At 42.2% G+C, this 21,645-nt stretch overlaps 1 protein-coding gene across 3 annotated transcripts; it reads right to left on the bottom strand.

The window, feature by feature from the left end:
- Positions 1-6,481: 6,481 nt before the first annotated feature.
- Positions 6,482-17,621, bottom strand: KCNV1 (potassium voltage-gated channel modifier subfamily V member 1). Of its 3 annotated transcripts, none has more exons than XM_071421708.1 (4): positions 17,140-17,621; positions 14,874-15,400; positions 7,120-7,346; positions 6,482-7,020 (listed from the first exon to the last, which is right to left on the bottom strand). In XM_071421708.1, exons 1-4 carry the CDS (start codon positions 17,619-17,621, stop codon positions 6,835-6,837), a joined length of 1,422 nt encoding a protein of 473 aa, XP_071277809.1. In that variant the 3' UTR covers positions 6,482-6,834. The 3 variants fall into 3 exon arrangements, with proteins under 3 accessions (XP_071277809.1, XP_071277808.1, XP_071277810.1); XM_071421709.1 differs by having other exon boundaries at positions 6,850-7,020; positions 7,125-7,346; XM_071421707.1 differs by having other exon boundaries at positions 6,482-7,346.
- Between the last annotated feature and the right edge of the window lie 4,024 nt (positions 17,622-21,645).

Below are 21,645 nucleotides of genomic sequence, written 5' to 3'. Positions count from 1 at the left end.
TGTCAAATTCTTATTTTAAATTAAATCTAATTTAAATTTAAATTAATTTTCTCTTTCCTGTTCTACCTTCATTATTTTTCTTCTTGTATTTTCAGCATTAATAATGGCTTATATCTGTCTGTTCATGGTTTCAGCAGTAATAACTTTTATCACTGCAGCATCTAACACACATCAGAATAGCTATGGAGTGATTGCATGGAGCCTGAAACTCTGACAGTTTCCAAAGGCTGTGATGATGTTGCTGGTTTAGAACAAAAAAAGCTAAGAGTTTATGGATGTTGCTTCACTGGAGAGCAGTTCTTAAACAAAGACATGTTCATCTTGGAATGCTTTTCCATAATTTAACATCTGAATTGCATAATATATTCATACCTCAAGCTGAGAGTTACAATTCAGAAATCTGTAAAGAGTGAATTCATTAGTTAACTTTTAACTATGTCCAAGCCAGTTGCCTTTTTTTGTTGTGTTGAAAAATGTATTTAGGACAAGTCAATTCACTGTGCTTGTTTTTATGGCAATTGCAAGAGGCTGTTCTGACCAGCTTTTCAAGTTCTACTGAGAAACATATTCGTGCATTAGGTAGTGAAGAGTCATGCACACTTCAGCCATTTCCCAGCATCTATCTCTGCTGCAGAGTTGCAAATAGAACTGTCTTTGTGAGTAAACCATAGGAAATGAAATTAAATGAATTGCAGGACCACACAGTAATACTACGTGACTTAGAAGCACTTTTCATTTTATTGAAAGCTGTACAGAATTGAGGATATTTAGAGAAAATCTTACATCTGCATGGTCTTTCTTTTCTTGAGAAGGAAGAGTGTTTTTGCAGAAGCTGTTTCAAAGGCCTAGTTTTTTTTACATCATAATGGGCATTTCACATAATCTTAGATGGAAACAACTGTAGACTTCTTATAAGACCCAATCTAACTTCAGGCTGTTCTAGATTCTCTTGTATGTTGTAAAGCCATCTCACCAGCTCTTTCTTGGGGGTCTGAGAAGGACTGGGAACAACTGAGGTTTACATTGAGGTTTACATTGAGGTTTACATTGAGGTAGGGCCTGTTTTTATGACATTAGGTGGGATTCCTTCCTTATCCTCACCCCAGCTAAAGGGGCTCCTGGTGTCTGTAAAGCAGAAATGCAACATAAATAAAACATGTACTAGTACCCCAAATACCTTTAAATAGGCTTTGTTGTAAGTTTAGATTTTTTTTTTCTGTTTTGTTTCATGTAGAAATCCTACAATAGGACAGCAGACAAAACCCACCTGCACAAAATTTGCCTCCCATTTTTCTGTGGGAAGAGATGTGTCTGCTCATTTTCAACAATGCAAGTGAGAGGCACAAGCAAAATGGACTGTGCTCCTCCTGCTGACAGTGCCATTCTCTAGCAGAAGTGCCAGCCCTATACATCAGGGTCATACTTTTTTTCAGAAAATATTCTATTTCATATATAACAAACAACAACAAGTAATTATAACTAAATTGTTCAGATTAGTGTTTAATTAAAACCCATCTTATAAAGGAATGACTTCAGTAATTGCCTGATCATTAGTTCGAGCTCACTAGTTACCAAATTTAAATGCATCCAAACTGCTACAAACAGAGCCTGTGGCAGCTGTGCTTTTGTCTGGAGATGTACGTGACTTCCAGTATTTGTGTTTATACAAAAGGAGAACTGCAATTATTACAGAAATCATTAAAACTCTCTCTCTCAAAAGAAAACCCCTTATTGACAAGAGGTTGTAATTGAATGAGGCATTTCAGTCTTACAGACATAATTAACTCCAGCCTTCCTCTTTGGTGAATGGCCTTTTCAAGCACCCAGAGCCTGAAGACCCCTGTCTGCAATCAGAGGTGTGACTACAGCCTGCTCTGCCATTGCTGCAGTGAGGCTGTGTGGGAGAGCACCGACAGCTGTGTCTGGAGACATCAGCAACAGCTGCTCCAGCACAGTTTGGGTGGTGAGCATCTCAACAGAGTATGTCCTGCTAAAGCTGTGTTTATGCATGGATACTTCAATGGAGCTTTGAGAGGACAATGCTGTAGCAAATAAGAAAAACACATCACTCATCAATCATAACAAGAAGAAAACACTTAGCTATGCCAGAAAACTTAAATTACTTTACAAAACTCTTAACTTTCTCCTTTCCTTTTTGCTCCTTTTTGTTCTCAACCATACTGCCATGGCCACAAGCCATTGCAATACCATGAGCTCAGATTTGACCAGCAAAATTCCTCTCTGAAGGAAAAATTGCTCAATTTACATAGTTAATATCAAATCAAGTTTGAAGTGGTTTATTAACTTACTAACAACACAATAATTAAAGTGATCATGGAAGTATGTATTCAAGATCAAAATCACTACAAGAAGTAATATGTAAAATACTAGCAGACATGAATTTCTAAATACCTTTCTAAAACACCCCAGAATTGATAAATCCCTCCCCCTCAGCTACCAGCACACCTGCCCCTCCTGGACTCAAGAGTTTCCCAATGTGCTGATCTCTGCAACCTGGCCCTCCACTTTGTTGCTGGACTACCCCCAGTAACCTGTCCCTGTTTTCTTGTGCTGGAGTGCCCAGCTCTGGACACATCACCCAGATCTGTCTCATCAGGCTGAGGAGCAGCGCTATCTCCCTTGATCTCCTGGCAATGCTCTGCCTAATGTGACCCAGGATCCATGCTGCCTTTCTTCAAAGTAAAAATGACAACAATTTTAGTGATGCTTAAAAATTTTTGGTGGGTTTGGACTACACTGGCTCAAAGGAAAAGCTATCCCTAAGCATCTATAAACAAAAATGAAAGATTTTTCAGACTGTCTACATTGAAGTTTTTGCCCCTCAAAGAAAGCTGAAGAGGAAATTTTTGCAAGGAGAATGTAGTGACAGTACTAGGGGGAATGGCTTCAAACTGAAAGAGGTTGGTTTAGATTTAATTTTAGGAAGAAATTCTTCACAATGAGGGTAGTAAGATTGCCCAGTGTTGGAAGATATGAATTAAACTGTCAAGGAGGACTGTAAATCAATCAAGTGTCCTTGCAGCCTGAGTGAACAGCAGGCCAGTGATTCTCTAGCATGTAAGTTTAAAGGTGTCTGTGTCTTCTTTATGAATTTTTGTCCGGGTGCTGCTTTTAGGGTCCCCCTGAAAGCAAGGGAAGAGGAATAAATAGACTCTTTGCGTTCTAACAGTGACTTTGTGGCTGTCCCACCTGCCTGCTTGTGTCGACACACACACCTAAAGAAACTGTGGATGTCCCATCCCTGGAAGTGTTCAAGGCCAGTCTGGATGGGACTTTGAGCAACCTGGTCAAGTGGAAGGTGTCCCTGCCTACACCAAGGGGGCTGGAGCTAGATGATCTTTAAGATCCTTTTCTACTCCAACTGTTCTATATATTTCTATAATTTTCACTATTACTAATTCTTGTATTAGGGAACAGAAATAATTTCAGGGCTTCTTTCTATGTGCTGCAGCTACAATCCTTGATGTCAGTTTGTGAAAATGCTTGATGTTTAGAGCTAAAATACTCAATTTTCAGCCAATGTTACCAATCATGTCTGCCAAGTCTGCTGCAGAATGGCAGAACAGAAGTGAGGACAAAAGGTAGCTTCTTGTCTTTAGTGTGATATTCTAAAGATAGCAAAGTTACATTCTTAATTTGGTGCCTTAGTGATGGCTGAGCTATTTCCTAAATCTATGGTAGCACATACATGGTGTACCTTCATTTTTTTAGAATTGTGATGTCCTGTACTGTGTGTTTCTCAGTATGAATGCTCTGGTCCTTCTGTCTGTAAGAGCTGAAAGCAGAACTGGCCTTCCTCTGTAAAAAGGTTTGCTAGTCTCAGCCCATAACGTGAAAGATGACTATTCTGTGTAAACAACATGATTGACAATCACTGCTTGGGAGACTGATTTTAAAATCAAGAGGTCTGAAAACAGAGCACAAAGCAACTGCTTGAAAAAGCCTGAGCATGTTTCTCCCATGGGCATTTCTAGGAAATCATCTCCAGAGATGGTCAAAGGAGTGAATCAACAAACACATCCCAGAATATTTCTCTCATTCTTTCGAGTGCGTCATAAAAAGCACAGGATACGATAAAGCAGCCTTTCCCTAAAGAGAATCAATCAGCTATCTGACTGCATTTCCTTTCTCAAATACAGATCAGATGCTGTACAAGACAGCACAAAAGACATTACAAAACAGCCTTCCCACAATGAAAGCTTCTTCCTAATTCTCTATAATTAGAATGACTTTTGAATGAGAAACAGACTGTACAATTTGAGCAGCCTGAGAGACTTCCTGCTCCAAAGAGCTATGAAATAATAACCTAGAGTGGGCTGCACCAGACCTTCCCCTGCAGAATTAATTTTGTCTCCTGGACATTGCTGGGAGTTTTGTGGTGGATTCATAGAGTATCTGGGGAGAGCAGAATACTGTGATAATACAGTTGCGCTCTGTTTACCACAGGATAACCTACAAATTTTCACACCAAGGCAATCTCTGGTGGTATCCAGTGTTTATCTTCTGACCCTGGTGACAGTTTTGTGCGCTGCATTGGTCCCAAATCAAAATGCTCACTGATGCCAGATGACAAATCAGAAGTATCATGGAAAATCCTGCTCAGTTTGTGTTAGGGAAGATGAAACAGGAAAGCCTTATAAATATGATTGTCTCACAAAATATTTTGAGAATATAGAAACTATAAGTGAGATTGAAATGAAAGCAAGCTTTGAGATCCCTTAGTTACTGAACAAGGGGAAAACAAGAGTGTGGCCAGCTGAAAGTAATCCCCTTTTGATGAAACAAAACCCTCTGCTTGCAGGCAGGTCCAAGAGTCTGAGCAGACCCTGCCAGCTTGGCAGAAGGGGTCCGAAGAGTAGTTTTTAGAGTTTAAAATGTAGCACAGTATGGTAATGTAGTGATTCTTATAGGCTGTATAGAAATGCTCTAAGATTTGTATATTGTACTAAATTAGTTAGTGAGAATCAGAATATTCAACACAGAAGATGATTTATTGCATTGTAACAGGAACTTCACTCTCTTGCCTTTTACTCTCTTACCCCTTTTACTCTCTTATGCCTTTACGCTCTTACCCTCCAATCCTCTCTACCCCCCTTTTCTCTTGGGCCTGCCCCAAGCTGCAGCTGGCAGTTCCAAGCAGGGCCCTGCACCCAGGCCCTTTGCAATAAACCCCAAGTTCCACGACCTGGCTTCAGAGATCTCTTGTCTCCGTTTATCCCGACTGTGCAAGCCCCCGTCACTCCTACAGACTGCCCCCTCCTACAAGTTTGCATCAAGGTGCCTTGAAAATCTTGGTTGCTGTATTATGTTTACACCATTATTTACAGGGAATAACAGAAAAACACACTCTTATTTCAAAACAAGTATTATTCAACGTTTATTAAAATTGGGTTATTTCACCCATTCATATATGCTCAAATGCAGTTTAAGCCTTTGATGTACATAAATAGATAAAACTTAATAACACACAGTTAATAGATGTATCTTTTTAGTATTTATATTGCCCAAAAGAAATGTGAAATGTGAGAGGTTTGTGAATTTTTAAATTTTACCTACTAGCTGAGTTATATGCATTCTATGGGACTGTCAAAGTCTAGATTAGTGAAATTATATTAAAGAAAAGCTTTATTTGCTAAGAATAGTATTGGGCCACTGGAGAGGTGGGTGGTGGGAAATTAGACCAAAAATACCTTTGATTATTTTAGGTTTTTACCTCGATGACTACATAAATTAAGCATTCAGTCCAAAAAGTGCTCATTTTTCCTTTGAAACAAAATATTTTAATGAAGCATTTTTCTAATAATGTATCAGTGAAGATAACTAACTTTTAAAAAGTCTGGTTCACTTGGAATACCTACAATTTTAATGGGAGACAGAGAAATCACTAGCTTGTTATCTTTTACAATTTCTGCTTTTCCTGTTATCCAGTGGTGACTTGAGCACAAAAACCGCTTAACTACAAAAATAAGTTACGGGAATCAAAACACATAGAGAAGACATAGTTTAAACTATGTTTGTAAATTATTTCTGTATTGCAAAGGCTGTACTAGCTCCTGCAACTTCTGAAGCAACTACAGATGTTGTTCTCTATTATGGCACTTATTTAATGACTGTTTCATACTTTGCTATAGATCTCGCATCTCCTTGATACTTCCACCTATCTCCTAATATCCATTATGTATCTGGTAGCCCTTTGCTTCTCTGCAAATTCCAAACCCACCCCCTCCTCCCTCCCCCCAACCCTCATGCTACCCCAGAATGCCTTTTTTTCATACAAATAGGGTAGAAGATGGAGATAAGAAAGGGGATCAAGATTAAGCTAGTTATAGGTATGTCATCCTAAATTTAATCAATATTTCACTTTCTTAGACTTCCCTTTTCAGTTTTCCTTAATGACTTTGAATTTTATTCTTCAAGTGCAAATACAAAAACTAGATGTTTAAAATTCAAAACACTGTAGCAATTTTCACCAAGACTTTATTATGATACATTAGTAGGGATTTACATTAGACAAATGCTTGCATCATTGTTTTACTTTCATGGATCCATTATTTCCTACCTCACCTAGCACGATCCAGTCCTGAAAGCAGGTTTCAGAGTTCCTTGAGAGATTCCATGTTATGAATTCTGCCTTTTGTATACAATAGATATTTCAGTCTGTCCAAGTAAGTAAAACTCCACCTGGAAAAGCAAATATACTGTGTGGCAAATAATAAAAAAAGAGATACTTAATACTAAATTTCTGAAGTAGTCTATGTGCTACACAAAGTTAAATAACTTCAAAGCCAAAACCAAAAATCATCACATCCAAAGTCAAAACCAAAATTCATCTGCGCCACTGCTCCTTGTACTTGCTCTCTCTCTGCTTTTTAACCGCAACATGTCCATGACACTGCGTGCGTATATGTCTCGCAAGTTAACATTGATATTTGAATCGCTGGACGAGTTCTTCATGAGTTTCTTTAAAGCTTCACGCTGCCGAAGAGCAGCTTCTTTTATCTTCAGAGTAAAATAACAAGCAGAAAAACGGTCATTTATTATAGCTATTGGCAAAGCCAAAACCAGTATTCCCGACAGTATACACATAAAGGCTACTACCTTACCAATGGTAGTGTCTGGTCTAATGTCACCATAACCAACTGTTGTCATGGAAGTTGTTGCCCACCACCAAGCACCAGGTACACTTGTGAAAGTTGTGCCTGGCACACCTTGTTCAACAAAGTACTCCACAGTGGAAAATATAGAGATTCCTACAGAGAGGAAAAGAAGCAGAAGGCCAACCTCCTCATAGCACTGAGCAATAGTCATCCCAAGGGACCGCAAGCCTGAAAGATAAGAAACGCTGTCAGTAGGTTGATTCATGTAGCTGTCATTATATCTTTGCAAAAAATTTCTTACTTGAAGGCTGACTGCTTTATATTTTCTTTGAATGCGGGTGAACATGTCTTGACAATCACAGATTCAGTAAGATTAGAGAAGACCTCCAAGGACATCGAATCCAACCTTTAACTCAACACCAGCTTGTCAAGTAAAACATAGCACTAAGTGACACATCCAGTTGTTTCAACACTTCCAGGACTGTGACTCTATCACCTCCCTGGGCAGCCCATTTCAAAGCTTAACCACCCTTTCCATGAAGAAATTCTTCTTGATGTCCAACCTGAACCTCCCCAGTACAGCCTGAGGCTGTTTTCTCTTTTCTTGTTGCTTGATGCCTGAGAGGAGAGGCTGATCCCACCTGGCTACACCCTCCTTTCAGGTAGGAGGTAGAGAGCAAAAAGGTTCCCCCTGAGCCTCCTTTTCTCCAGGCTGAATAACCCCAGTTCCCTCAGCCACTCCTCATATGATTTACTCTCTCGATCCTCACCAGTTTCATTGCCCTTCTCTGGACATGCTCCAGCACCTCCATGTCTTTCTTGTAGTGAGGGGTCCAGAACTGGATACAGGATTTGAGGCTTCCCAGTGCTGAGTACTAGGTGATAAATAGTTCCCTAGTCCATTTGGCCACAGTACCCAGGCCATGATTACCTGGGCCTTTGCAGTCCCTTGGGCACAGCTGGCTCATCACACCCAGATCCTTTTCAGCCATTCTTCCCTCAGCCTGTTGCACTGCAACAGGGGTTGTTGTGATGCAAGTGCAGAACCCAGCGCTCGGCTTTAATGAACATCATACTGTTGGTCTCAGCCCATCTATCCAGCCTGTCCAAATCCTTTTGCAGAACCCTCCTATATCCTCCAGCAGATCAACTCCTCCACCCAACTTAGTGTTGTCTACAAACTGACCTGATTCCCTCATTCAGATCATCAATAAAGATATTACACAGGACTGGTCTCAGTACTGAGCCTTGGGGACTCCACTAGTCACTGGCCCCCAACTGGATGTGGCACCTTACACTAACACTCCCTGGGGCAAGTCCTCCAGCCAGTTTTTACCCCAGAAAAGAGTGCATCTGTTCAGGGCCTCCAGTTCAGGGCCTCCAGTTTCTCCAGTAGAATGCTGTGGGAGACAGTGTCAAAGATTTTATTGCTATCCAGGTAGACAACATTCATAACCTTTCCTTCATCCACTAGGCAGGCAATGTAGTCATAAAAGATCAGGATGATCAAGCCTTGGCTGAATTGTCCTTTCCTAAGCTCAGAGCTGGGCCTGATCTTCTGGTTGTCCTGTACATGCCATGTGATCACATTCAAGATAATCTGCTCCATAATCTTCCCCAGCACCAAGATGAGGGCTGTAGTTCCCTGGATTCTCCTTCTGACCCTTCTTGTTGGTGGGCATTACATTTGCTAGCTTCCAGCTACCTAGGACTTCCCTGGTTAATGAAGGCATAAATGATGGCCAGCATGGTGACAAGCTTTCCTGCTGGCTCCCTCATCACCCTAGGATGAATCCCATGTGGCCCCAGAGACCTCTGAGTGTCTAAGTGGCACAGCAGGTGACAAACTACATCCTCTTGGATTGCAGGGGTCTATTCTGCTTCCCATCCCAGTCTTCCAGCTCAGGGGGGTGGCTGCCATGAGGATATCCACTCTCTCTGTTAAACAATGAGGCAAGGAAGATATTAAGTACCCCAGCCTTCTCCTCAGCCTTGGTGATAATGTTACCCCCCCTCCACAACCAATAAAGGACAGAGATTTTCCTTGGCCCTCTTTTTGCTGGTAATGTATTTATAAACCCACTTTTTACTACCTTTCACACTGGTGGCCAGATTGAGTTCTAGCTGAGCTTTTGCTTTTCTGATTTTCTCTCTACATGACCTAATGAAATCCCTGTACTCTTCCCAAGTTCCTCTCCTTCTTCCAAAAGTCATAAACTCTCTTCTCTGAATTCTGGCAGAAACTCCCTGTTCATCCAGGCTGCTCTTCTTCCTCCTTGGCTTGCCTTAAGGCACATAGGCACTGCCTGCTCCTGAGCCTTCAAGACTTCTTTCTAAAAGTATGTCCAGCCATTCTGGAGCCCTCTGTTTTAAGGCCTGTTTCCCAAGGGACTCTCTGAACCAGTGTCCTGAACAGGCCAAGTCCTGCCTGCTGGAAATCCATGTGAGAGGTTTTATTGACCTCTTTCCTCACTTCACCAGGAATTGAAAACACTTTTACTTCATGGTCACCATACTCATAATGGCCTCTGACCACCACATCTCTCTGCTGGTCTAATGACCCTGGTAGGCTAAAAAGAGGTGCTGTTCTAAGCAGAAGCTGAGAAAAAGTGATTTACAGAAATAGATCACAGCATTAGACTGAACACTTGACATCATTTGTAGTTTCTTAATACAGACCATAGGAATTATTACTCATCACCTGAACTATGTACACATATAATTTAGATAAACTAAACTATCTTGATTTATTAATTGGCTGTGAGAGAAGATCTAGCACCACTCGAAACTCCTTAAAAACACACTAAAAACACCTGCTTTATATTTTGAGACTAAATGTGCCAAGCCTCTGTTTTCCAGCCACTGCTATATTTTTCTCTTGGACCTAGGAGCCCTTAGTTACCGAATTTGTGTTGCTGTGTGAGTACTTAGAGCCCAGTTCAGTTCACTCAATAACTTTTTCTTTGAGGACTGTTTTCAATCCTTTTATAATTGTCACAGACTCTCTTTGACCCTTCTTCCTTCCACCCAAGCTACCTTGCACTGTAGACATCAAAACTAAAAGGTTTTCCAGTAACAGCTGCACTTGTGCCAAACTCAAGCTAGCAAAGCAAGCAGCAAAGCATATCCTCTCAATGTAAGCATGAATCCTGTTAATTGACTATGTTCTGCATCAGTCCTTTTGTCCATGAGCTGCACAGGGAGCTTGGGACCACTCTCCATAACCCCCTATATTCCTGTTAGAGCCACTGCTTCAAGGCTAGACAGCCCCACAAAAGCGAGCAGGAAAGTAAATCCAAAAATAGTGCAATGGATAAATATTGCACACATAAAGAAAGAAGGAAGATAACAGGGTTCCAATTCAGCTGAGACACATAGGAGACTGACATTATCTTTTGAATTACTTTGGATTAGGTTTTAATGCTGTTCTTTAAAAATGCTTTCTCTAATAAATGAGAAAAACATAGTGCTTATGAATTACCCTTCATAGGTATATTTCTCACTAAACTAGTGTTTGCAAAACAGCTTACTGAGGCTCTGCCTCTGCTTGCAGACTTCATGTGCTCGTTAGTGTTATAGGCAATTTGATTGTTTGACAGTCTCAAACAACAAGATGTTAACATTTCTTGCTTTTGGCTCTTTCTTTTTCCCCGCAGGTTTATTGGATTTTAGAAGTTTTATGTACGGCAAACACTGGAAGTACACAGTAGAGTTTGGAGGCAATGTTGGAGTTTTCTTCCAATGCTATCTGCTACAAACTCCAGTAAAGAACTTACCCATACTGAGATCTTATATTACTATAACTATGATCTGTAGAATGTTTATTACAATGATATATATTAAATCTTTAACACAAAGGGAATAAGATATATCAGTGCAATCTTTTCTCTGTAAATATGACTGCCTTCATATTTTGGTAACACTAATATCAGCAGAGCAAAAGCGCTGTGAGATAATTGCAAGAACTCAGATCAAATTCTCATTTCCAAGGAACCCTATGAACCCTTGCCCCGTAAAACTTCCTACTGAACAAGGCAGAAGAGTAACTCTTAAATCTTTGTATCACAATGATGACATTCTAATTTTTCCTATAGTTAGTTACTCTAACTGTTCAGGGTCTGATTTTTTTCTTTTTATTATTCTTAGTTCTAGTATACTCATCTAAAATTAAGATATAATTCTTCATGCCTTTAGATGAAGTCAGGAAACATTACTAGGCAAATCTATGAATCAGAGAAGTCACTGGACTCCACAACTCATTCTAAAGGGAATCAGTTGGTGTAATGACATGTATAAAGTATACTACTACATTACTTTGTACCTTTTAAAAATGTCTCTGAGTCCTGGCACATGGCCAAACTAAGGCTGTTCCAGCACAGTCACCTCAGCAAGTCTTACAGCTTCTCATGAGAACTCCTTGCCAGGAACTGTGACAGCTTGGTTACTCATGCTGGGAAGGTGCTAAGGTGCTTTAACAGAGCTGGTGTGAGGCTGGCAAGCAGCCCCAGCTCTGGTAAGAGGAAGAGGAAGCATTTCTGCCATGCAGGTCAAGTTCTATTTCTTTTTTGTCCAAAGTGACTTGGCAATACAAGCTGATAATCAGAAGCTTCAGTTTACACAGCGCTTAAACAACCGTAAAGTTTTAACACAAAAAGTGTTGAAGTTTCAACTTTACCTGACTCTAGAGGCACAACAGCCTTAAATATGCTATGGTCTTCTCTCAAAGACATGCTCATTGCCTTTGCAAGTAAGATGCTCGTACCCTACTTCTCCTCAAGCAGTCCCTCCGTATGTGCTTCCCAGAGGAGACCAGCAGGTCCCTGAAAACATGGTCCTGGGGCAAGGCAAGAGCTGAGGAGCATCTGAGAACATGACAAATGCAGCTTCGGTTCTCTTGTATTCTTGAAGTTACTAAAATACATTTTGCTATATCGGAGGAGTAGTCTTGCCCTCTAGCTACACATTTTATGGACAGAGGTACAACTGATTTCCCAGTGGTTCCTTGATGAAGTACAGTACTTAGCATAAGTAGCTGCACACTCACACCAGTCTAGCCTGAGTGTTTTTAAGATCACAGCCCTCAAGTGAGCTGGCTTCAGCTTCCAAAGGGGTAGAGATGACTTTTTTCATTTCTTATTTTCATTCTTGTTCTTGTCCCACAGAAAGGGTTAAGTTGCTATTTCTTGAAAGTGAAGAAAAGAACTGATGTTTTTTTGCCTCACTCATTCCTGCCAGGCTGCTGTTGCGATCCCAGCTTTGCTATGGCTCCACAAAGTACCACAGAGATGTCTTCCTTGTGGCTGTGAACACCCCTCCTTGGTGAAAGAGAAGCTGCTGCCTTCAGACACAAATCTTCTGCTTTTGTATTCATCTTGACACCCCAAACAACTGAGCAGTGCCTGAAGCTCTGTCAGGTCTTAGAGTGTAGGAGTTGGAGTGAAGCTTCACTGGGAGGCACCTGTCAGATCCAAGGCAAGAGAGCAAGGAGAGCTTCGAGAGCTGCCCTGAACACTGAGGTTTATCACTACTGCCTAGGGATGTGCAAGGAGAATGGTCTCTATGCATGGTAAGTATGAGGCTCATCTTGTATTAGGAGCTGTGGTAAAGGATGTATTTAGAAGCACATTAACACACTTCTTTGGACAGGAGATCAAAACAGTGAGTTTCTACATTTAAATCATACAGATGGGATTTAGCATTCTGGAACTAAGTAGGCAGCAACTAACCTACCAAAGAAGCAACACACTGATGATAACACTGCTCCAAGTGGTTTAAATTGAGGCACATGTTGCTTCTTGTACCTTGAAACCGGCATTTTACTTCCAGTAAAAAGAAGACAGCACACCTCCAGATCACAATACTATATTTTTATGTAATTAATTCACTTTTACCTGACATGGTACTATTAAATTCAATATCACTCAATATTGTGATGTAAACTGTGGCAAATACTGAATAATTAATTTAAGAATATATAAACCTAAGTGTTTAGACCATCCTTGAAAGTATGTCTACCTGAAGTTAGCAGTTATACAAATATCTGAAACATCTGATTTCAAGCTGATAGAGCCACAAAACTGAGTAACAGAATGAACACATTCACTCTCTAAGAGTAAATTGCAATAAATTGGAAACTTAACTTGAATCAACATACTTTTGTATGACCATTTTGTTAGTCAGCACAAAAGTGTCCTGATGAGATAAAATCTTTTTCTTATTTTCAAAACACAGTGAGAAAGGATTGCATTCACATTACAACTACCATCAAAAGTGGGTAAAAGCATTGCAAAAAACCTCTACCAAACCCTGCAAAACATGTAATGAAGCAAAACACATTGCCAGACTGAATCATTATAAACTTTCTCTCATCTGCTTTCGAAGGGACTGTTATACATCAGTATAGGCATAATCTAGTGTAGAGAGTAAGATTATGATACTTCCCAAACCACTATGATTATGCTTATGATTATGAGTAGTATCAAAGCTACTCCCTGCCACTGGCAGGCAAGTTTGCTACCTTTAAGTGGTAACAAAAATAAGACACATTATGCTGCTGTGAGCACACTGTAACTCCTGCTGAATTTGGTCCAGTTCACAGAGAGGGCTCTCCAAAAATATGGACAGGCATCAAACCATTCCTGCTTCATGGCTGGAAATTCTGAAAAGGCACATTGGGTGCTTTTCAAGAATGATCATCACTATCTTCAGAACAGCTAATATTGCAGGACAGAGATAATGATTTACTATTAGGATTTAGCTTTTCAAAGTTGCTAGTGTTGGCTGAACATTTCTCCTGTAAAATTCAACACCATGTTTTCCACTGATTTAGGTAGGTACATAATCAAATCATTTTGAAAATGCCAAGACAGTTTTTATTATTTTATGTAGCCAGGCATGCACATGCCACAAAGAAGTAATATAATCAGGGGAAATGTAAGAGGAAATTCAACACTTTCCAACAATTTCCAGCTTCCTCTGATAAATTCCCACTGGAAAATGTTAACTTTTATGCCTTCCTTTCACCAGAGAGAGCAAACAAGATGGTTCACAGAAAGGTATTTCACCTTACATCCCACCCCTGCTTGCTGTTCATTCACCTGTCACGAGTGCCAGGGCACCAAGGGCCCCAGACCAGTTGGTGAACTCTGGCACTGCTGTTCTGCGCTGCACCCAGGTCCTCCTGCCTAAGCAGCCCCTGATGGGCTCCACAAACCACTGGAGTACCAGTGGGTTCAATGGGGCCAGAGAGCCCTCAGCCCATCACCTCCAAAGGTTTCCCTGAAACATTCTCCACTGTGGCTGTTTTCAGGATCTACGACATGGACAAAATCATGACGTAATTCTTTACACACGATTTTAAACAAACAAAATTGTGACAGCTATCATTAGTGGACCTTGGAACATACAAAAAGTCTGGGCTGATGATCTCTGCTTCTTCCCTAATAAAATCAACACATATATATGTGTTAAAATTTATCACACTATGAATGACTGGTGAATGATTTACAGCATGCAACAGTGAGGTCTGTTTATGTAAATGTTCAAAGCAAACAATATGCAAGGCTTTATGAAGAGCTAAAATTTTTTGGAGAAGGCCCTTATCACTCAATTACAACATTCAAAAGTAAGATCTTCAAAAGCCATTACTGCTAACAGATTGTGTAATGCAATGCACACACAAAATGGAGGACTGTGCCCAGGACAACTATTGCAGGCAGTGAAATTGAGAAGTATCACAGCCATGGCCAAATATACCTGTTGAATGTCTTCCCAGCTTCAACATCCGCAGGGCTCTGAGAAGTCTCAGCACTTGGACAATGCGCCCCACGTTCTCCAGTTCTTGGGAGCTCTCACCACCACACAGGCTCTCTACCAGCAGGGTGATGTAGAAAGGCAAAATAGCAAGGAGGTCTATGATGTTTGCCACACTCCTTAGGAAGCGGCACCGATCTCGTGCACACAGGAACCTCAGGACAAACTCCACTGTGAACCACGCAATGCACAGGTACTCTAGGGCATCCAGCAGTGCTGGGGCCAGCCAGCTGAGCTCTACTGAAATCAAGGCCATGTTGGCAATTGACACAACAACAAAAACCATGGACAAAGTGCCAAACGTCCTGGCTGCTGCAGAGGAGCCAGGCTTTTCCAAAAGTTCCCAAAGTTTCTGTCTGACATTGGGACAGAGGCTACCAGAAAAGTCCTCTTCTTCATCTTGGGCATCCAGTTCTTCTGCATCTTTCTTGATGTCTAAGGCTTCACTCAGCTCCTTCCTCCTGAAGTACCTGCCCAGGAACACCCCCCAAGAGATTTTGAATACAAATAGGCAGATACTTGTCTTATCATTCACTATGCAAGTCAGAAGAATACACATTAAATTTACCTTATGTGAGCTCAGAAAACCCTATTATCAAGCAAATGGCTTTTATTGTTGAGCCCCTGCAGCATGGTTCCACTGATTCATATACTTCTATTACCCCCTTTCACATCAGTGACACAATCTATATGCAGAATAATTTTACTGATAGTGATTTATTTATATGGATCATGTTGACCACAGTAGAATCTGCAGCAAGACCGACATGAGTTCCTAGAAGCAATCCTGGCACAACCAGATCCTCTGTTTTTAAACAGTTCTAAATTTGTTTAATTGTATGCCATTTTTATTACACTAGTCCATATTTGCAATAGTAAAACTGAAGGCATAATAAAAGCCACGCAGTTCATGGGTGAACTTCTGATCAATACACATGAAGATGACAAGGTATCTTTCTTTCTTTAGATATATGGGCTCTCACACAAAGTGCACAAGCATTTGTACCGAGTAAAACTTACAGACTGTAAATATATATAGTGTCTTGTCAGAGTAAGAGTATATTTAAAGTGGAATTTTGTCAATTATAAACACTCACAGTACACTAAAAAAAATCTTTTTCTTTCATATCTTTCTTTTTGACTGCTGCAAAGTTCAAGCCTTAGACAAAGGTGTTGTACAATTTTGTCTTCAACACAGTTAGTCCTGCATATGTCAAAAAGGTCTGTAGCTCTATGTATCACTAAAGTAGTAGGAGCATTCAGTTACACCTACTAGAAAAGGAAGAAAGGTATGAAAACTAGGCTCCAATCTTCTCAGCTGAACAACTAAACCATACTAGGGTAGGATACCTTTAATATCTTTTTGGGATGGTATTACTTCTTTCTAATAATTTTGACATAACTGCTATAACTAAATAGCAGTTACACTCTTTAGAAAATTCATTTCTTCAATACTAAAAAACCAAAACCAGTAACATTGAATATGGTGGGAAATTAACTGCAAATAGAATTAACAGAAACATCCTGGGGGTGGTTCAGTCAAAACCCACCTCGTTCCTAAACTGCCTGTTATAATTTGTCTCCAGCGAGCCATGTTCCCGCTGTTGCTGCCCCCTCCCTGTAAGCTGCTACATCCACGTGCGATGCTTCCTTTCATGGCTCCTCCTGGAGCCATGCCACCCACACTCAGCCTGGCAGGTGACCAGCCCCCCTTCTGCCTCTCCAGCTTGGATTTGGAAATCCTTCAAAATTAAAGTGCAGGTGGGCAGGATCCAAACCCTCCCAGCACTGTGTCTGACTCCACATCTAATCCCTCTGTGATAACCTTAAACTGAATGATTGAAGGGGCATCTCTCCTTTCACAACCCTTTTCATCTCTGGCATTGTCCTTTACAACATTTTGAGCTTCGAGGGCCAGTTTGAAGCCACTACAGGACATCCCAGACCCTGTTCCTGTTACTGTCTCACTAACTTGACCTCACCAGCAACCTTTCCCACAGCAAGTGGTAACTGTGACCTCACCCAACACATCTCCCATTTCTGACACCCATCCACTGCACTCGGGGCTCAACTCACACAACTTTTCCTGCTACCTCACCGATCCCCACTGCTGGATCTCTCATCTGAGGGTCTCTGAATGCAAGTCGATGTGGATCTCATCTAGCCCACAATCCACAAGATGAGGAAGCCTCATCTTCCCACAACTCACCGGTCTCTGCAGCAGGAATCAATGCTGAGCTCATCCAAACCCCAGTACTGGATCTCTTGCAGGAAAGAGAGTGCACACAGCTGCTCCATCACATGCAGCCTCCCTGTCTGGTAGTAATTCAGGATGTAGTGAAATGCCTGTGAGCTCCGGTCAAAGAAATACTCATTTTCCACAAGGTTGGCATCATCACAAAGCTCAAGGAGGCCAGAAGCCACATCCCGGGCAGCAGAGACCACTACTGCCAGTTTGCCAAGACGGGTGTCAGGGTAGCAAGACAAAGTTTGCTGGGACATCACAAAGCGGCTGCCTCCTACATTGATAGTAAAGCAGTCCAGAGAGGGAATGACCTTCTGGAGCAGGGGCCCCTGCTCTTCCTCACTAGAGAAAACACTGGACTCCAGCGAACCCAGAGATGTGCTACTCCCCGGTTCCTCCAAGGATGCTTGGGAAGAAAGAGACATGCAGCAGGGAGGCGACTTCATCCTGTAGCTGCCAGCAGCAGCCCACACTCTCCAGGATCAAAATCACAACACGGCTGCAGAGAAGGCTGCCCCGCCAGGCTTGGAATGTCGCCTCTGGCTACCGTCCCAGGGACACCGCGCCGTCCCCGCTGCCTCGGGCGGTGCCTGGAATTGGGCGGAGGTCAGGCGGTGCTGCACAGCCCAGCGCCGCCCGCACTCGCGAGGCTGCCGGAGGAGCCACGGTACCTGAGGCGGCGTCACCTCGTGCTGTCCGCGCCGGCACCATCCGCCCGCGACGGCCCCTCCGCTTCAGCGCTCATCTCCAGCCGCTGGGTCGGGGCAGGGGAAACCCGCCGGCACGGCACAACACGGAACGCCGGCTTCAGCGGCCGCTCCGGGCAGCGCCCCGACAGTAGCCCTAGGGGCCGCTGGCCAGCCCGTCCCCTCCCGCCCCGCGCTCGCACCTCGGCCGGGGCTGCTGCGGGCGGAGCGAGCCCCGCGCCGGGGCAGCCGCCGCCAACAGAGCGCCTGGGCAGGGCTGCCGCCCCCGGCCCGCCCGGCCGCTCCCCGCCCCCCGCCCGCCTCACCTGCCCGCCGCCCGGCTGTGCCGCCCCCGGCCGCTGCCTCCGCTCGCTCCCCCGGCTCCCCAGCTCCGGGCAGCGCCAGCGCCTCTCCATGGCGGGCCCGGTGCTGCGGGGGGCGCGGGCTGGGCCGGGCGGGGCCGCGGGGCCGAGCCGACCCCGCCCCGCCCCGGAGCCGCGGGCCCGGCAGCCGCAGGTGCGGTGGCCGTGCCGTGTGTCCCACCCGGGGCTGCCTCCCGCGCTTGCAAACTTCCCCGAGCCAGTTGGCAGGGCGGCTCGGAAGCCGGCCCTCCGCGGTGTGTGTAACCCCACACGTGTCGCTAAGCAGGGAACGTGTCCTCGCTCAGACTGCTCCCTCGGCTCAAGTCCGAAGTCACTCGCGTAAAGAAGTCACTGTAAGTCGATGGGCGTGAGCGAGCCTGTTTTAACCGAGCTGCACTTAGCCTGTTTTCAAAAATACTCTGGAGTATCTTCATTACCTGTGCTGACTTTGTAGGTCCTCAGTTCAACAATGCAAAAATTTTGTTCACCCTCCTCATTATATTTCCTTTTCTCCTGTGAAGCAGTTATTTCTAACAAACACTTGCTTTGGAAATTCGTGCTTTCTGCTGCCTCTGACTCCTCGCGAGGGTGGGAAGCTGCCGATATTGCAGTGGCATCTCCCAGGAGGGGAAACTGTGGAGCATGCAAAATGTGGCGTTGTGTGTCATGCCACCGGCATCATGTGATGTCCCACCAGCTTTTTATCCCACATCGCTTGTTGCATGCAGCTGTGTCCAGTTGTGCACATTTCTAACATTTACTTCAGAGAGATCTCATAAGAGTTTCATCTTTTGGGTACTGGTAATCCATATTTCAAATGAAGCTGAGCTGAACATTTACCATATTGCAGAATTGCAACACCCACAGCAACCTCTCTACTCAGCACTTGCTGGCATAGAAATCTGTTTAAGTGACTGTTGGCAAAAAAATACACAGATCAGAAAGAATCCGGTGGAGAATAGCAAGGGTGGGGTTTGGAAGTCATGGCCCAGGAAGAAAACACAGAGTGGGATAGCTATGGTGGAAGGGATGCAGCATTGTGATAGTCTTCAGACATGTAAAAGGCTGCTCACAAAGGTAAAGATGATATCCTCTGTTCTCCTTGGATAAATTGGACATGTGTAGAAGTAATGGAGTTGAAAAACAGGAAGGATATTTAGAGTAGCCATTACAAAGGCTTTGATGAAGCAGAGGAAAAGGCAGATTTGTGTCTGTTGCAGGTCATCAATGAGGTGGCTGGACAAGGATCTGTCAGAAATAGCAGATGTATGGTGCTGCTTTTCCTGAGGTAGTCTGGAAGGGTTAGATGAACTTGTGATACCCCTTCCAACTCTCTAATGCTGTATTTGAAGTGTATCATAAAGAAAAATACTTACTTTCATAGACATTTCCCTTTTTATTGTTTAAAAATCAAATTTAAATATCATTTAAATGAATAAGCACAAACCTATGAACTAATTTTCCTTTAAAACTATCAACAACTGCTGTTATGCAGCAGGCTTTCAGGAATCGCTCATTTTTAATCCAGGTTTGCCACTCAGGAGTGCAGTCCCTCTGACAGATAGCACTTTAAGCCAGCACTTAATTAAAAGCAATAATTAAAAAAGTAATTAAAACCACCAGTCAGACCAATTTAACAACATCAATGTGAAGTACCTCAGAACAGCAAGATGCCTTACTGACTCTAATAGACCCCTAATTGTTTAGTCAATAAACTACCCACTCAACCTCTTTTCAGTAGTCATTCTTTCCATCAGCCAGAAAGATTTTTTCAGGAATATTTTCTCCATTAGAAGGGAGATCTGAAAACACTCTCCTCCCATCATGACAATTCAAGGGATTACTTCAGATTCACTGGTGTTTCTAAGAACCTGGCTACCAGGTTCAAATCCCAGCCTCATTAAAACTGTAGATAATTTGTTCTTAAAATACTCTGATACATAATTTCCAGTGCATGTAGGAGACCTTGAGAGATCAGGTTCGTTTTTCTGTTTACTTATGTCCTTATGGAACAATGACTGTATACAGGTATATTTATTTCACTTCAAACTTAATTTTTTGTCTGATTATCAACTGTTCAGACCAGAGTGTTTTCTTCAAAACAGTAGAGGAAAGCCATATGTTAAGGATATGCGTTCCTTTAGTTTTTTGCATTCTTCTATGTACTTCTCACTGCAGGAAAGTGACATCACCAACAAAATTCTGTAGTGTCCATAACTTCCATACTGTAAACTCACATAATAGGATATGTGTATGACATAGCACCTTACTTCTAAGTACTGTTTCTCTTCTGTTTCTCTACTAAATCTAAATTTAGATTTTTATTAAAAAAAGGACTTACAGAAAACCTCTGAAAAACATTTTCAAATGTAACAATAACATAAAGCTGGAACATTTCAAAGAAAGGCTCAAAACCAGAGGATTTATTTTTCTATTACTAGAGACAAAAGAAACAGACTTTATTGGTGCATATTTTATTTTCGGGGAAACTCTTAAAGGATCTGCTATTCGTCATTCCTGCTCATTTGTACATGAGAAACTAAAGTAACTTTCATAATTTTATCATTCCCTTGGCAAACCCTCTTGAGCAACCTTATTCATATATCCCTAGAGTAGTAGCAAAAGGTGCTATAAGAGGACAAGGAGTCATTTGGTCTTAATCATGCTGCCAGTGAAATGCTGCAGCTGAAGTGAACCACAGACATTTCCACGGCGGTTTGGCTCATGGAATTAGTAGTGTTGGACAGAACCATGTCTGCCTGGTTCAGATCTGGGGTTCAGACCAAAGGAACTATACTGCTTTGTCATGTCAGAATATCTGAAACAACTGAATGCTAATGACATCTGTCTGAACTACTGTCTTTACCAATGCTTCTGCTGATATTTCCCTGATGTGATATCACTGACAGAAAAAACAGATTTCATTATTTCAAGACATGGTACAAAAAAAATATTTGATGGAATGCTGAAATACGAGTTGCAACCCAGTATGTCTGTTGTGGGAGTTGAAAAATTTACTTCAGCAAAAAGCCAGCTGTTACAAAAACCTCTTATAATGTGTTTTCCTGATTTTCTCTACTTGTGTTGAAAACTATGATTTTATGGCAATTGTGTAGTCACTTTTTTTCAGCTGGTATATTGTGATATACAAAAAAAAGCCAGGATGTGCAGGCCAAATATTTGTCATTATCTTTTCAAATAGGCTTGATTTTCTTTGTACAGAAGTATTACTTCACATCAACTGATTCTTAATTACTGTAATTTCTGACATACTGGATTTCCAATTTTTTTAATATTTTGGTCTCATACATTAGTCTGTTTTGGAACTTAAAATCTAAATGATTCCTTTGGTCCTTATGTAGTAGAACAGAGGGAAAGCATTAGAAAGAAGTATGATAGGTAGGGTATTTCTAGGCAAACTT

This window comes from Agelaius tricolor, unplaced genomic scaffold (assembly GCF_023055355.1).
Source record: "Agelaius tricolor isolate 1412-34295 unplaced genomic scaffold, bAgeTri1.0.p SCAF_2, whole genome shotgun sequence".
NCBI lineage: Eukaryota > Metazoa > Chordata > Aves > Passeriformes > Icteridae > Agelaius > Agelaius tricolor.
The sequence above is the reverse complement of the archived record's forward strand: the minus strand, read 5'-3'. Positions and strand labels throughout refer to the sequence as shown.